Genomic DNA, 17,669 nt, shown 5'->3' with positions numbered 1-17,669 from the left:
AGAAGCACATGCGGGCTGAAATGTCTCTCCCGCTAACTGCTTTTTTACTATACTGTTCAAATCATTTTTCCACGTAAAACTGTAAATCGACGATTATTTTACATTACAGGTTGGCGTGATATAAGGGTTCTACCAGAGAGATGCTCTAGCTTAGCTGAGCATTCACACGTACCTGAGCATTCACACGGTCGACGCGAGCGTGTCGTAACTCGTGGTTTTCTTGTTACTACGTACTCTTATGATCCAACTTTATAGTAGCTTTGTATTAAAGTTAGTATAGAATTGAGTCATCTATTTTGAAACGGAGGGAGTATTACTTATAAGAAAGAAGAAGAAGAAAGTGGACAGGGACGGGGGCATCAGAAAGAAGAAGAAAGTTGACAGGGACGGGGGCACGGAGGGAACCTTCCGCGAAGTTTCGCGAGATGTTGACACGACGCTGCGTACTGAGCCAGGTCTTGCTTCCAACAGCTACACCTATGTAATATAATCCACTGGTACCGCACGTCTGATTGAAAACGAGCGCCCAGATCCATCCAATGTTCACTGTTTGCTCTTGTAGGAGTATATGATTATGAAGCACTGCAGCGGTGGACTGCTCTTGGCTGGTCTAGTGTAGATAAGGCTCCTCAAGAGCAGCAACCACCATCAGTTCAGAGCTCAGAGGAGGCACCACCCAACACAGTCCGAATCTGACGCCCAAATGAAACCGCCGCCAGCGGCAAGAGCCAGTGGATGAAGCCCTCCGTCTCCATGGAGGAAGCTGGCGGCTTGGATGCTGCAAGCCTGGCGGAGGCGCTGCGGCTGGTCCTCTCGGCGTTTCGAGCCATGGAGGGACTGGCCGCCGAGATCCACTCCTGCCACAGGACCCGTCGGAAATGGGAGCTTACGAGGTGCCGGTCCAAGGTCGCCGACCCCGAGCTGGACCTTCTCATCGCCCATCTGCTCCAGATCTGGAGCATCTGTGCCGGCGCTTACCCACAGCGTGCCGGCGACAGGGCGCTGGCTCTGCAGGCCAGGGACGCCGTCCACTTCATCAAGCTCCTGCAGGACAAGGTCCAGTACGGTAAACTTCAACCCAGCTCCCTGGTCCAGATCCTTACCCATGGATCCAAGCTCCTTTCCGCTCTGAGGTGGTGTGGTTGCAGCCGCCTTCTTGTTGCACTTTTTGCGTCCAAGCCAACCCACAGGTTCACCAGGGGCATCAAGGCGGTGAATCAAGAAACTCGCAAGATTGGCAACCTGCTCTGCACTTTGCCACCGCAGCCGGTGCCTGGTTCAGCCAGCCAAGTTCTTCAGACGGGGGTGTTTGTTGGGCGCGACAAGGACAGGGATGACGTCGTGCAGATGCTCGTCAAGCCATGCGCCGAGGTTCCTCCACCTGACATGATGGTTTCCATTGTTGGCACTGCAGGAATTGGGAAGACCACGCTCGCTCAGATGGTATTCAATGATACAAGAGTTGCCAAGCATTTTGATGTCAGATGTTGGGTGTCAGTTTCCACTAGTTCCAACAGAATGGACCTGGCAGCGGAGATCTTAAGGTCAGCCCAGCCAGCTTGGGATACGTCTGATGAGAAGATGGCGGATTTCCAGATGCTTCAGTCCGAGCTCCGTCGACTTGTTACATCCAAGAGGTACCTCATTGTTATTGATGATATATGTAATGGCATGGACGATATCTGGCTGGACATGATGGCTCCTCTACAGTCGGCAGATATTGGTAGCAGAATTCTGGCAACTTCTCGCATGAACACTGTGCCTCACTTCCTCGGTGCATCGCATCCATACCCTGTAAATCCGCTGAATAGCGACGATTGCTGGGCCATCCTCAAGGAACATGCTTTTCCAAGTGGTCGCGAGAATGCCTATCCAGATCTTCACCCGATAGGGAAGCAGATTGCTGCAAAAATCAACGGGTCACCTCTGGCTGCCAAGCTGGTGGGAGGTTTGCTGGGAGATACAAGGAGCAAAAATCACTGGATGAAGATCATGAAAACAGGATTGCAAGACAATGCTCTTCTCCCTGCCCTGCGCTTGAGCTATAAGTACCTACCGGTACACCTCAAGCGGTGCTTCGCATATTGCAGTTTGTTTCCACACAACTATAAGTTTGATCCAGCACAGTTGTCCCGCCTTTGGATTGCCGAGGGTTTTGTTCAACCACAAGGCAGGGCTGGGAAAAGCATGGAAGACATAGCCAAAGAATATTTTGGTCTGCTCCTTTCACGCTCATTTTTCCAAGAAATCAAGCTTGGATCCAGTACTTACTACTTAATGCATGACCTACTCCATGATCTTGCAAAGTCTGTTGCAGCGGAGGACTGCTTCCATATTGAGGATGGCATGAAATGTGACATCCCATCAACAGTGCGCCACCTGTCCGTCACTGAGAAGAGTCTAGTTGGTCTCACAAGCTTCAGTGGGCTAGAAGAGCTGCTCACCTTGTTCATCCGACCATCACTTCCGTGCTCCTCCAGTTGCTTCCAAGAGGATTTTGCTGTGAATTTAGAAAGTATCTTGAAGAAGTCCAAACATTTGCGTGTTCTTGATCTCAGTGGCTATAACTCCAAAGAGTTACCTCATTGCATTTATGACTTACTGCACCTCCGTTACCTATCTATCCATGGCTCCATCCAGAGACTTCCTGAGTCGATTGGCAAGCTTCTGCATCTGCAAACATTGTGCATCTCTGGGAAATGTTCCCTTGAGAAGCTTCCTGTGAGCGTTAGTATGTTGGTCAATTTGCGGCATCTTATGGTTGAAATGAAGTATACTGCAGGACTGGTAGGCATTGGCCGGCTAGCAAACCTTCAGGGATCACTTGAGCTCCACATTGAGAAGTTGGAAGGGCGCAAACCAGAAGAATTGAGGAACATTGATGGTCTTCATGGGTTAGTAATAAAATGTCTAGAAAATGTTTCAGGCTATGAAGAAGCCTGCAAAGCTGAGTTGAATAAGAAACTTTATCTTAATTCTCTGAATTTGGAATGGAGCTCAGCTAGTAGAAATAGCTCCTCTCCTGCTGATGCAAAGGTGCTTGAAGGTCTGCGGCCTCACCATGCCATAAAGGTACTTAATATTAGAAGGTATTGTGGCGCCAAAACTCCCAGTTGGCTGCAGTCACTGCAGCAACTGCGTTCTTTGAACCTCATCAATTGCAGGAGCTTGTGCATCCTTCCTCCATTGGGAAATTTAGGATCACTCAGATATTTACACATGAAGGAGATGTGTGCAGTCGACCAGATTGGACAAGAGTTTTATGGCACCAGTGATGTGGCATTTCCATCTCTAAGTGTCCTTGAAATTGATGATTTCCCGAAGTTGTGTGAGTGGGCTGGCAGAGAGGACAAGAACTCATTTCCATGCCTTGAAAGGGTAAGTCTAATGGATTGTCCAGAATTGATCAAAATTCCTTTGTTCTGCCAAGCTACTCGTGAAATTACCATCGAAAGAACACGGTTGATACCATATATGAGGCTTGCACCCTTTTCTTCAAGTTCAGAAATGCTCCAGCTGGACGTTTGCACAAGTTCTGTCATCCTCAATAGATTACTCTACAAACATCATATACAGTCCATTGCAGTGTTAAACATAAGTGGGGCTGAGCAGCTTGCTGCTGCTGAACAACTGGGGTCTCTGGTATCTCTGCAAAGGCTTCAGCTCTCTCGGTGTAATCTTACCGACCAGACTCTAAGAAGCTTTCTTCAGGATCTGCCTTGTTTGTCCTCTTTGGAGATTATAGACCTTCCTAACATAACATCACTTCCGGTAGCGGAAACAGTTAAGTTCTGCACAGTGCTCACTGAATTGTGCATTCGCAACTGTCAATCGCTTTGTTCTCTATCCTCATTGCAGTATCTTGCTTCACTAAAATATCTGGTGATTGAGAGGTGCCCTGAAGTAACTGCAACATCATTTCCTGTGAACTTTATGAGCCTTTCATATCTGAAGGTGCTGAGAATGTCGTACTGCACAGAGCTTCAATCTTTACCGGATCTGCCATCGTCACTGGAAACACTTTATATCTTTCGGTGCCACCCTGAATTGTCCAGGAAGTCAAGAAACATGAAAGGGCATTATGTTGAGAAGCTTGCAATTGTACCTAGTGTATTGATCGAGTAACAGAATATTGTGAAGGTATATTTAAATTTTGAGTCTCTGTTTTTGCTTGTAATTTTGTATGTGTTTCTGCATGTTCATGAGAAGCTTACAAAATCTGAATTTCAAAAGGAAAAGGCGAAAGGGAGGAAAAACCCTGTCTTTTCTTTTCAAGAAAAACTGTAAGGGAAGCTTTGCACTTGGAGTAGGTGGGAGACTCGAACCCAGGTGGCTTTGGTGGAACCATCACACTAGCTGTTACATTAGGAGGGTCCCCCTCATCTGGGAATTTCTTAAAATTTTAGTGACCGGGAGAGATTCACATAACTAATTATTGTAGGAATACATCTCAAATGGTTGGATTAACCCAGTGAGTTCGAGTTGTTCAGCCTTGTTGTGCTGGTCCATTGTACTTGACCTTATGGAATCCCGGGCTTAGTCAAAATATGAGTTATTTTACAGGTCATGTGAAATGTTCATTCCAGTCAGTTGTTGTCACTTGACCTTGCCAAATTCGCATTTCAGGAAAAGTGTTTGGTTTCGTAGCACATAATTTAGAAAACCATGAAATGATGGAAATGTTTCAAGGAGATAAACTCATAATCATGCAGTGGCATATACCAAAAGCTTTTAGAGAAAATTATGGAAAGCCGAGTGCAGGTAGAGAGCTCTATCACAGTTAAAAAGGGAAGTATTAACAGTTTCCATATATTTTATAAACAACTTCACTATTGATCTTTACTCCGTGCTATAGAGGAGACCTTCAGCGCGCTCTGCAGTTAGTTCCCTGTGAAGGATAGGATAGGGTAGGATAGTATAGGTGGGCAACACGGGCGGAACCACCAGCCGCAGCCGACAGTACCGCCGGCCTCCGTTCCATCCCCTCCGTCGCCGCCGGAGGATGCCGCCGGGCTAAGCCCGTGCAGCTGATGGCGGCGGCGGAGGCTCTCCTCCCTCTCGCGTGTCCGTGGGTGTCGCAGGGCTCCCAAGCGCGTTGGGGCTCGATCTGATTTGAACCATGAAGGTCCGGCTGCTGATTCTCGGCGGCGGTGCACGACGTGGTGCAGGTGCTGGACGGGGCGGCGCAACAAGGGCGCTGTGGAGGCGTGGGCGGTATGGCTCGCGCGGAGTCGTGGCTGGCGGCTGATCTGAATAGTGGCCGCCCTCAACCATGGAATCGCATGGGTGGTGGTGGTGGACGACGTCCGTACGCGAGCTCGCTCAGGGATCCGACGTGGTCGGCGGTGGCGCGGGTCCGTGTGGCGCTGCATCCCCCTTTGGCTTTCTCTCCGGACTCCGGAGGCGCGATGCCGATCTGTTGGTTGTGCGCTCCCGGCCGGCTGATCCAGAGGCAACTACGAGTCGTCTGGACGCCCGTCCGCGATGGTGATCTGACTTTCGTGCTCCAGTTTCGGTCATGTTCGACCCCTGGGTCGACAGGCATGGGCAGGACTCTTATCCGGCGAGTGGCCACCGAAAGTTTGCATGAGGGTTCCTTCCTCCAGATCTGGTGGTTGACTTTGACGGTAAGATCAAACTACTGACGTTGGCTTGACGCAGAGGGATGGTTGTGCAGTGACGGCGATCGCACATCGTATGTAGCTGCTGGGATCAAGGAAAAGTGGTGGTGACAACACATGAGCGATGTTGATGATATTGCTACGAGCACTCGGTCTCGAGCTCCGGGGTGAAAACCTAGCTATGACCCGAGTGGGTTGTACCTGGCAATGGCGATGTTTTTACATCGTTACCTTGTTAAAGGCATTGCTCGGATGTGCTTGGACTGGTTTTTCATGGTGAAAACCTAGATTCTGGCCTTGTGTGGTTGGATCCGGCGACAGCGGCGCTCCTTTTCTGATGGCGTCGCTGTTGAAGAACCTCGCCGTCCATGTGATGTCATAGAATTGTTGGTGTGGATATAGTTATTGTTGTAGTTTGTCGATCGCAGATCTGATTGCTTTGGTTTTATCTTTTCTTGCATAGGGATAGCTTTGGTCTTATATGACTTTGCTATTGGCTGGTGTGTTTTTGTGCTTGTGTTCCTATTGACTGTGTGCATCTTAGCTATGTAGAGGCCGAGTGTGTGCTTATTGTGTTTGTATCCTCTTGATGCTCTATTTTGAATCAATAAAATTCATCCTTTGTCGAAAAAAATGTTCAATCTTGAGAGACATGTCTGACGGTAATCTGTGTTTACAGGATGCTGAAACGCTGGAGGGTAAGTTGGAGGAAACAAGTTCGAAGCATCAACTCGCCTGGTGATGGTCAAAGGGATATCTTCACCATTGTACCGAGGTCCTGAAATCCAAATAGGCCGTGCACTTTGACGGAAATTTGCGAATAAATGGAGGAAAAACCAGCCCGATAGAGCCGAGCAGAGCAGCAGTTCTCTTCCGTCTATCATGCCCTTTTCCCCTGGTTCTTGCACTTGTGCCTAGCACGGGTGCGCGTTTGTTTCATCAACTAGTGGACTGTTCCTTCAAAAAAAAAAAACTAGTGGACTGTTGAGATCTTGCTTTTTATCAGAACAATTTGCTGTACTTTTGCTTATGTTGTGTTCTATGTAATTAGTGGGTTGTATTTGGATATTTGGAATCGTGTAAACCCGTGTGGTTGTGAGGTGCTGTGTGCACTAGTTTAGGAGCTTGTTCTCCAACTCTTGCAAACCAAGCTTGTATTCAATCAATGTAATGTTTTGGACTTTGTTGTTGCTGTTATTATTGCCATAATGTCCAATTCTTGAGTATTACCTGTAAGCTGTTCCACTTCACTTTAGGATTTGTATTTTCTTCAGGCAAAAACAAGCAACCGTACACAACAAGCATACACACATTAAGGGCCTTTTTGATTTGCGGGTTTCTAAAAACACGAGACTAGGAAAATATAGGATTGATTGATTGCATCACAGAAAAAACAAAGAATTGTTTCAAAGAGATTTGAATGGCTGCTAGAAATCCTATTGAAATTAGCACAAAGAAATTCTTAAGAAAAATTCCTACCCCAGTGGTGAAGCTGCATCGAATCTTTGAGTTGAAACCCATAGGCTTTTAAACTGCTCGGGGCCGGACTGGTTACTTATTTTGCTGTATCAGTTAAGTTCGCCTATGTGTAAGCAAACCATATTCATGTTCTGGAGGCCTTAGTGAGTTTTATTCAAAATTACTGGGCATCTTTCTCGTCTTGTCATGCAATCACGAAGGTAGAGGTGAGTAACAAAGATAAGGGTGATATCGATGGATTACAACCAGTAATAATGTGGAGAGGAATTGTGTTCCTTGGCTGCCTCTCACATCGGAATTCCTCAGGATTAATGTTGATGCAAGTTTTGTGGAGACCATTAGCGCTGCAAGCGTAGGGATGGTTGTCAGAAATCATATTGGAGAAGTTCTTATCTCCTCTTGGGTTTATATTGGTACGTGCTCTAATGCTGAGGAAGCGGAACTTCGAGCGACCATCTCAGGCCTTTACATTGACATCACTCTTCACAAGCCCATTATTTTGGAAACCGACTGCTCTTTCGTGGCCTCTGTTTTTGCAAATGATAATCTGGACAGGTCAAACCTTGTTGATTTGAAGAAGAAAGCGTTGAGTGTCTCCAAGATGATGAGTATGTTAAAAATCATCAAGATAAATAGGAAGGCGAATATGGTGACGCATGAGATTGCAAAATTTAGTTTTTTAAATAGGTCTGATGGTATTTTTATTAATAGTGTTCTGCCCTGCGTGGCAACAGCTGTAACAAATGATTGTATTAATTAATTAAAATATGTGGGGAGTTTAAAAAAGAAGAAGAAATCCATAGGCTTTTTTTTTGTGTGCATCACGTCCATAGGCTTTAAACATCAACGTTTTACCTCCGCTCCCAAGGTGCTTATTAATGAAATGCACAAATTTAGTCACTCCAGTGAACACAAAATGCACAAGTTTGTTCTCTTGCCTCTCCTCCAATTTGGGAAGAGATAATAAGAGTGTCAGTATTTTAAAGTCTTCTTATAGACACTATTATTTATTAATTTCTTTTTTAGCTTGAAGCACTTGAGTTCCAATATTCAGGAAGCATAAATAAAGTTTAGAGATTTTTTACGTTACACAACGCCGGTGCAAACACCTCATAACCTCCATGAGTGGAGGGATGGAAAAATGCGGTTTCTTGACCGCATCATGAAGGTCAGATTTATTGTCGAGCAAGAACCAAGGCCTTTGTTATCAGCAGCTCTCTATCCCATTTGGGCTATGGGCCAACTACCACGGGTCGGGCCATATGGATGAAGTCGAGCAAGGACTACACATACTCGTGGGTAGACCTGGCCATCCTCTGGGTCGTGCCTGACCAAGCCCGAGGTAAAAAACTCAGGCCCGAGCCCAGTCCGGCCCGGCCGTCGGACCTACTTTTCAGGCCCAAGCCCGGCCTATCCTAGCAAAAAACACACCGGGCCTCTTCAGTAAATGGCAGAAACGGCGAGCCCAGGCCCGGCCCGACCTAGTCTTCGGGCTCAAAACCTAGGCTCAGGTCTGGCCTGGGAGCAGCGTCAGGCCGGGCTTTTTGGGGCCAGGCGGCCCATGGCCAGGACTACTCGAGGGAGAGCAATAAGCAAAGGTATCCAGTGGATCACAGCTTTGTCACGATGGCTCCCTTCTCCTACCTCTGGTCCTCTTCCTTCTGTTCTTCCTAATTCCCCAAATCCTGTAGCTCCACTGTTGCTAGTAACCCAAGCTTGTATTCAATAATCGTGTGAGGGACATATGGTATTTAAAGCCAGGCACCACCCTTCCTCGCCCCCAAATTCGTCCTCAAATTTTTTTCCACCGCCACATCGTTGAAGAGCCATGGATCCATCGATCAGCGATTATCTCGAGCGACTCAATGCCCGGTTAGACGCCAACACCAACACCAACACCAACACATTCACGTCCCTTTCCCTGAAAGTGGACATTTTGGTCGTCGCCTAGCGACCTGGGGAAAAGAGTCTCCGAGACCGGCGTGGCCATCATTGATCTCCAGCAGGCCAACACCAACGCACACGAACACGTCACCGTGTACCCTCGACGCTGGGGGTAATACACAACAACTTACTTCGAAAGAGACCCGATTGGAAGCGCAGTACTCAAGCAATTCAGTGGGTGCTTTTGTAGACTTGAAACAACACATGCCCTGGAGGAACCCTGTTAGGTTGCACGACGGCTATGGGTTGCCCTAGGTCGACCTGATTTCCCCTAGGGCTTCATGGATCGCTGCCCTCCAAGACGAATAACAAACGAAGAACGAGTAAGAACAAGAACAAGGGAGAAGGTGAAGGTAAAAAGTGGTAGATGATTTGTTCGACTATATGTTGTTGAATTGGTCGTGACCTCTTATTTATTTATGATTATGAGGTGGCTGGTCTTCCCATACAAAAAATAGACTCCAAATACCATTCAAATCTTTCCAAATTTAACCGAACTCGGATTGAGGTAAGTCTGAGACAACAGTTCGGTTTTTGGAACCCACAGTCTACAAACGACCTTGACGGAGACGTGCCCCGAATAAAATTTAACCGTTTTGATGAGACGGACAACTTTTGTGTTGAGCGTTTTTCAATTTGACGCCATCTTGAGAGCCGAATCACTCGCGTAGAATAGGCAACCAGTGGCGCTACCCATCAGTCATCGGCCATATGGGGTGTCTAATGTCGTGCGCCACATTTTGCTCATGGTAGGGCCGCACCGCGATGGCTCTAACTTTTGCATACAATCTCAGATTAAGATAAGTTTTATATCAAAATCGACCGTTTAGACTAGATGAAGACATTCCATGTAGATCACTCTTTCATATGAGGCCATCTTGAAGGCGTAATAGGCCGAACAGTACTTTGAATACTAATTATTATTACTTCCAGCATAGTTTCGGCCCTCGAGATTAGATCGGATGGTGATGATCCAAACATCAAAGTTCTTTATGAGGATACTATAGAAACTTGCATGTAGAACACTTTTTCATTTGAGGCTATCTTAATAATGTTTTCTTCTGTGCCAAAATATGGTTTCAACACATGATCTCCTGTTTTTCGGCAAAGATTACGCGCTGGAAAATAACTTGCACGAAGTTTGTTTCTAAGGACGATGTCAACACTCCATCGGCCATTTTGCATGTTCTTAGGATTGTAAGTGCATCTAGTGTCATTCCTATTTGGTTTTAGAATATTAACGATAAACGTGGTTGAGAGACTAATGTGTTTGTAAGAATCTACTACCACTATAAAAGCACGAGAGGGCGAAGAACCAGACAATCACACCCATCCACTTACAAAATCTAATGGCTCTTAATTCTCCCACTGCAAACACGCATTAAGCAACTAAGAATGCATCGATCGCTAACCCCGCTGCCGAACTACCAACAACGCACGCACGCACCAGGACGCCAGCGCACGGGCGGGGACGCCGTTCCTCCCGCGCCCGCGCCGTTCCCCGCCCAAGTGGTTCGCCGCCCCGCCGCCACCCGTCCTCCCGCGTCGTCGCCGCCCGCGGTCCTCTCCTCGCGTGTCTCCTGCCGCTTGCCCCCACATCGTGGTGGGCCATAGGTGCCATCCAGATCGAGCACGGGGCAAATCACCCCGCGTCTTCACCGACGGCATCGGCTGTCTCAGGTCTAGGGTTTGCCCTGGTTCTCATGACTCCCTGTGTGCGGCTGTTGCGGTGGGATGGACGGCGCCGGCGCCATTGCGGACTCGCTGTTCGGCCGGCCCGTTGGGGTTCGGTTTTGTTTTGGTTGATGCGGCTGTCTCTCGATGGATTGGTACGATCTATTTGCTCCCTCCTTCATTCTTCCTTCCTTTGTGTTCTGGTGTTGTTTGATAGATTTGCCGGTTGGTTGGATGCGGGGATTACAAGGTAGGGACCGTAGTGGTGGATGCTTCTATATGCATCTTCACGTGTTTCCGTTGATGCAGACCATTGGGGTTTAGATTAGGTGCTTTTCTGGCTGATTGGATGCATTTGGTGTCGATCAGTGCTTACCGTGGACAACACGGCAGCAGTAAGGTGATGCAATCCCCTTTCTATTTTCTGTTCATCTTCTCCATGTGTTTAGGGGTTCGGTTCAGTTTTGCCGTCGTACAGATCAGTAGCTAGCCGAGTTTGCCTGATGTAGTGTAATTCTAGAAAAATGTATTAACGAGATGAAGCTTGTGGTTTCTGAAGTAAACAATACCTGCTAGATTTTACTCCAATTTCTTTTGCAAATTTCATTTTGATACATGTAGAGCAGCGGTGACAGCTCGGACGCAACGCACTTGGCCTGCGTCAGCTGCGGCGGCGGGGTCCATCTCCTCCCTGGAGCAGCGGTGGTGGCGTGGGACACAGCGGGCTCGGCCGCGAAAATGGATTTCTCTGGCGGGGCATTTGCAAATGTCGATATGCCGACGAATCCTTGCCTCTGTTCCTCGACCTCGTGTGAGGGACGCATATGCCCCTGCGGCCGTTCCTCCTCGTGGTCTGTGACGCAAAGCCGAGGACACGGAAGTCGCTGCCGCTGTTCCTCTACGCGACGGTGATACACATGGCGTAGCCTCTCCTTGATCTTATACTCCATGCCTCGTTCATCCATATATGATCTATTTTTTTTCAGTTTTTTGCTAGATTTAACATTGGCCTCTGTTCAAATCCTATTCATGTTGAACCATTGAAAGCGAGCACACAAAGCTGCAGAGGCAACCAGTCCAAAGGAATCAGTACGATAATGTGTTTCCAGTATTCCTAAAATAAATGAAGTAATGGTGTGATGAACACTAACATTGATGTTCCCCCTCTTCTATATAAAATGATACGCACACTCCGGCGTATTAGAGAAAAAAAGCACTAACATTGATGGATCAGTCGGTTCTATTGAAAAAATCATCACACTCTGTTAAGCCAGATTCCATTCATTTTGATTTTTAGCTCTCCAAACTGTGCTATGAGAATTGGTATTCGTTACATCTTGACTGTCTAGCACATCATATGGTTATGTCAAGTGCCGTTGCAAAGAAATGTCGCCGGTAACAATGATTAAAGTTCCAGTTCCCTGATAGAGTATCTTACCACATTTAGTTTTGGTAGCTGTAATGGGACAAATGGAGTCTGAGGATGGTGTGGGTTGTGCATTATTCTCTTTCCCACTAATGATTTTGCTGGTCAAACTTGGGATGTGATCAAGAAGGTGGGGAAAGCAACATAGTTTTAGTGGCGGTGCTATTGTTAAGTGCACCGAAATTTAGCAAGAAAAATAAATGGGAACAATTTGAATATCTTAGTTCGCACTTCTGCTCAGTGAGTCCAGCACTTGGACAAGACTCCTAACTTCAATTCTCATAGGACCAAATTATTGGACACAACCTGATTTATAATTTATCTTAAATTCCAAATTATGTGATGTAGAGAATCTAAAATCATTACTTCTTTCGTAGGGAACATATATTGGTGTTTGATGAGGCAGATCAAATTCGTCATCTTGATTTGCAATCCCATGTTGACTATCATTTCTCCGATTCCCAAAATTAGACCAGCTACAGTTTTTTGTTACATAGACGAAGTCACATAAGGAACTAGCAAGCGTTCCTAAATAATAGTCTTTTTAGATATTCTAATATGGACTATATACGGAGCAAAATGAGTGAATCTACACACTATAGTGTGTCTATATACATCCGTATGCAGACCTTATTGACATCTTTAAAAAAGACTTAAATTTAGAAATGGAGGGAGTAGTTTGTAAAAAAAATTCTGGATGGTGAAGTTGTGAAGATACATGCCTCCCTGTTGTCATCTTTTAAATATTATTGAAGTAGTCATCATCTAAATATTATTTTCTAATTTTTTGTCATCATTTTAAACACGAAGCCCAGTGGGGGTATTTTCTCCGTAGTTCGCTCATTATTATTTTCATGGCTATGCTGAGTGCAGCACTGCACTCGATTCTGAAATATTTAATGTGAAAACATATTGTATTCGGGTTGGTGCCATCGTTTTATGGAATTGTTACAAAGACATGATGTTGGATAATGTGGAAACAGATTACTGCCCACACTTGCATTGGCAACTTGCGAAACTTCTAATTGCAGACAGGAATTGTTACAAAGACATGATGTTGGATAATATTTGAAGCATACTTATATATACACCATGTTGTCTTGTCTTCTTGCGCAATGCATGTCTGGAATTCTCGACTAATACAAAAAAAATCAATAAAGATGATTTACAAGCCTATTAACAGTACATTGGTTATGATCATGCCCTTGAATGTTAGACTAACAGCAGCACTGCTCTCAAATATTCATATCTACAATATGCGGATTGCTTTTCCATCTTTGGGATGCTATTGTTGTCTTAAGACTTTCATATGAACCTCTGATTCTTTTTTACCGCTTTCTGCTTTGAGTCAGGTCATGCCAGTTCATCCAACTGTTCACGCTCAACTACGTGTTGCATTGCAATTTGCAAGTAACCTTGCTTCAACATAAGAGAATTGGGTGATGGACGTGATATCAACATGGTTATGGACTGCCATGTATGTACATAAATATGTATCCCCTTTGGCGTCGAGCCGCCGCCACCGCGGACTAGGCCGGCGGCAGCGGCGGCAGGAGGGGATATGGGAGGGACCTGGCGGTGATAGGGTTCGGGTCCCCTGGCGTTGCCCGGGGAGGCGACGCGAGGGGGTGAAGAGATGAAACTTGAAACATGGTAATTTCTTTTACGCTCTTACGTTTTGTATTTGCACAATGGTTGATTTCCGTTTGGAATGTTCAGGTACATAAAGTTAAAGTAGTGGAGCAAATCTCAAGATGTTTTAATATGGTTAATTCCTTAGATGAGAAAGCTTATACATGGAATAACTCGGTTTCTTTGATCTGTACATAAAATATGTGTGATATTTGATTCAAGAGGAATACTGATTCATGAAGAATGATGTTCTGAATTATGTATGAGACAAGAATTAAGTACTATACACTTGTGTGAAATTCAAAATTTCAAGAAGGTTATTCTATATCTCTTTTTTGGGTGGGGGGAGAGGTAGGGTTATCATATATATGATTATATGTGTCAGCTGAGACGTGCATTACACGTGCAAGCTTACTAGTTGTAGGATAAACAGATAGAAGTCTCTCATTGATTCGGTTTACCTGCCAGAGATGACTCCTAAAAATGTATGAAGACAATGGTGGTTCGTGAAGACATTCACGTTGAAGATAATGACGTATGAAGACATTCACATGAAGACTATGAAGTGCGAAGACATGGTTTTTTTGTAGTTTCATTTTTTTTCTTGAGTCATAGGAACCATCGAACTGTTAAGTTGGATCCAAGTGAACAAAGTCAGAAGACTGACGTGATGCTCAACCCAAATCCTATGTCTTCGAGTAAAGACAATAAGAGCAAATCTTATCCAGAGCTAGATGAGTCAGCTTTGCTTGTAGCCCAAGTCAAGCTGTCACGTGTGTTTGAAATCCGACCGTTTGACACGTTTCGGTTCCTTAGTGACCCATGGTCATTTCGGACATATCATGTCGGGTTGCCTCCTGGCTATAAATAGTCCACCCTACACCATAAATTAGTGGCTACTTAGAGTTAGTGCATGACTTTTGTCGTTTGAGAGCAACCCACTTCTGAAGCCTTTGAGAGAGAAACCTTGCTAGGACAAAGCCCAAAACACATAGAGCCCAAAGTGTATTTGGCATCACTGAAGTCTTTCTATCTGTGTGATCTGAAGACTTATTACACTTGAGGACAGTGTATCCTCCAGCCGGTTAGGCGTCGCGTTCTGAGGATCCAAGAGTCGTTGTGGGTCGCCGGTGAGCGAAGTCTGTAAAGGTTTGAAAGTCTACCTTGAAGACTTACCAGAGTGACTGGGCGAGGACTAAGTGTCTTTAGCTCAAGGGGAATAGGGTGAAGATCTGGTCTTCTGAGTTCAATCACAGCCTCCCTAACCAGACATACAGTTGTCACAACAACTGAAACTGGTCTACCGAATCCTTGTCTTCACAGAGCAACTGGTTCTATCACTTCACAGAGCAGCAGATGCATGAGTCGCGTGGCCGTGAGTGGGGCCGGGTGGCCAGCTGGTGTGGAGTTTTCTTTTGTTGCTAAGCCCGGGCGTTTCTAAATTTCATAGTGTGTTGTAATTTGAACTCTCAACCATCTCTCTCTCCCCGAGTCAAAACTATATATAGCACCAATTAACTGAACTGGTTTGCTCCATCATCTACCATACAAAGCCTGCGACATGTACACATCTACGAAAAATTGAATTTCAAATTAGTTCCACTTCCACCACAGGAATCAGCAATTGTACAATGCCGCTCATTCACCACAACAAACAGGCCCAGTATAAAATAGCTAGTCTACAATGGCCAGCCAGGTCAGATATCTTCCCGCAACATTATTTTTTTACCATTTCTAACATGCTATCTATATCCAACATTAGCAGCACGTGCGTGTTCGAGAGATGGAGAGAGACAAAAATCTATACATTTTACACAAACAAAACTGGAAGTTCCTCTACATATTACATACACGTAACAAAAAAAACTATATATAGGACAGAAACAAAACTGCAGGTAATGTGCAGCATACACTAAATTCTATCCGGAACTTCCAGCGCTAAATCTTGCTAATACAGCAACCAGGCTCGTACCAGAAAATGTCGCATATATGGAGACATCACAACAAAATGCATTCTAAATGCTAATATAGGATAAATGCACCCGCCCATATAAGCCTGGTCTGCCCTCTCTTCTGTGTTACCTGCCGCATGTTATCTCTCGAACAATCTTCCAATCACCTTTGCCAAATCCGCACCAGTACACTCCAGCTTCTCAGATCTTGTTCGCCACATCCCCTTTAACCAAGACGACCAGCACCGCGTTGGATTTGCCTGCAGCACCTCTGAGAAGTTTACGTATTTTGGAACAATCAAATTCACTATCTCTTCTCGTAGTATGTTTTTAAGCTCGGTTTGAACTTTCCAAGTCATCTGGCCATTACATGTTCTGAAGAATTCTCCAATAAAATTATCCAGGGATGAACGACGTGGCTTCTTCAGAGAATCCCCTTCCAGATACAGCAGCATAGGTGGAAACCAGTACTCATCAAGGTAGCTCACCACGTATTGGTCAATCACTGACACCAAAGTAGCTGCTACATTCGGAGGGAGTAATCCTGAATGGCAGTTCTTTTGCAGAACATAATACATGTTATTTAACACAAATATGTACCTTTGTCCCTTTTGTTGGAAAACTGTTTCTGCACATTCCTTGAGCTTGGATGCCAAACAAGAAAACATGTCAGAGCATGGGCCAGTGTTGTAATCTCCAGATTCAAGTATTGACTGCACCATATCTCTGTTACGACAGAAGAATTCCAGGACTTGTATGAGAACGAAAGTTGCTGGGTGGATGGTAGATTCTTTGCTGCCACGGATGTCATTTGAAGTCCCATCGATCACTCCTTTGAAAGCATTCACCATCTTATTAATAATACCAGCAACCTCACCAGATCTGCTGAAACGTAGGTCTTGTATATTGAATAGGACATCAACAAGTGCGTCAAAAACAGACAGCTGTTGTGAAATATGGACATCAGACCAATTGGCATCACTGAAGGAACATGCAACTTCAAGGAGCTTCTCTAAGGATTGCCCAGCTACCTCTGCAAAGCATTCTTCAGACAATTCCCAATTCTGCTCATGCAATTGTTGCTTACTTAAACAAACGAGTTTGGTAGTGATTTTGAGCCTGATGACCCAAGTCCTTGTCGTTTCATTGGTCAGCTCACAAGGACCTGCAAAGGTTTCTGTGCCTGCCTTGAGGATATATGGATTGCCATATGCATCGGATATCCTGTAATATGGTCAAGATTAAAACTTCAGAATGTACTTCAAAGTGCATAAATACACCACCCGCAAAAAAAAAGTGCATAAATACAAGGTTTCTGGAAGTTTCTATAAATCATAAAGCATTGAAGACACTATTGTCCTCACCACGAACATCAATTCAACTATGCATTGCATGATGTATACCAAAAAGAAACCTCATAATGTAAAGACAAACAGAACAGGATTTATTAGCTTCAGCTGGAATTTTTAAATATATGTTTTCATAATGTACCTGGTTTAAAGCAGGACCTTGCTTAAAAATTACAACTCCGTCTTTTGGTTTGAAACGGGTCAATTTGTATAACTGCTATGCTTTTTAATGACATGCGGCTTCAATAACCTGACAGTGATGAGCCCCCTGGCTGTCTGCAATGTTCTACAAGGCATCAGTGTGATGTATATGCATCTTTTCCTTTTTATTTATTTAGTAGTGATGACTGATGTTCAGAATGGAAGTATTATCACCTACCGAAAGGCTTGAACTAACATTGTTTTGCTACGTATTCTTCTTCTCTGCGTATCTGCTAATTTTGACTTACTAGGAAACCAATGTAAATATTATGGACCACTTGCACTGATTTAAACCACCTAACATGCTATTCATACTGAACTAGAAATTGTGCAAAAAAACAAACGACATTTCCCTTGCTGTTAGATTTTGCTATGAATGTAGAAATTGGTA

The 17,669-nt window shown here is 45.0% G+C and overlaps 2 protein-coding genes across 3 annotated transcripts in view; one reads left to right on the top strand and one right to left on the bottom strand.

Annotated features, from left to right (window-relative positions):
• The first annotated feature begins 521 nt into the window (after positions 1–521).
• On the top strand, positions 522–6,818 carry LOC119352781 (putative disease resistance protein RGA1). Its single transcript, XM_037619365.1, has 2 exons — positions 522–4,140; positions 6,301–6,818. The coding sequence occupies exon 1, from the start codon at positions 736–738 to the stop codon at positions 4,123–4,125; it is 3,390 nt and encodes a 1,129-aa protein (XP_037475262.1). The 5' UTR covers positions 522–735; the 3' UTR covers positions 4,126–4,140; positions 6,301–6,818.
• An 8,664-nt stretch (positions 6,819–15,482) lies between these two features.
• Positions 15,483–17,669, bottom strand: part of LOC119352780 — a 4,588-nt gene continuing 2,401 nt past the window's right edge. Inside the window, exons 2-3 of one of the 2 annotated variants that reach the window (XM_037619364.1) lie at positions 16,329–16,952; positions 15,483–16,248 (exon numbers count right to left, since the gene is read on the bottom strand). In XM_037619364.1, the coding sequence (XP_037475261.1) occupies positions 16,227–16,248; positions 16,329–16,952 (646 nt within the window). In that variant the 3' untranslated portion in view covers positions 15,483–16,226. Of the gene's footprint in view, positions 16,953–17,669 lie in introns of both variants that reach the window. The other variant, XM_037619363.1, reaches the window with a different exon arrangement.

This window comes from Triticum dicoccoides, chromosome 2A, assembly GCF_002162155.2.
Source record: "Triticum dicoccoides isolate Atlit2015 ecotype Zavitan chromosome 2A, WEW_v2.0, whole genome shotgun sequence".
Classification (NCBI taxonomy): Eukaryota; Viridiplantae; Streptophyta; class Magnoliopsida; order Poales; family Poaceae; genus Triticum; species Triticum dicoccoides.
Note: the sequence above shows the minus strand (reverse complement) of the source record. Positions and strands in the feature narration are given on the sequence as shown.

Coding starts and splice junctions, on each gene's coding strand:
- LOC119352781 (XM_037619365.1), top strand. CDS start 736: ATGAAGCCCTCCGTCTCCATGGAGGAAGCTGGCGGCTTGGATGCTGCA.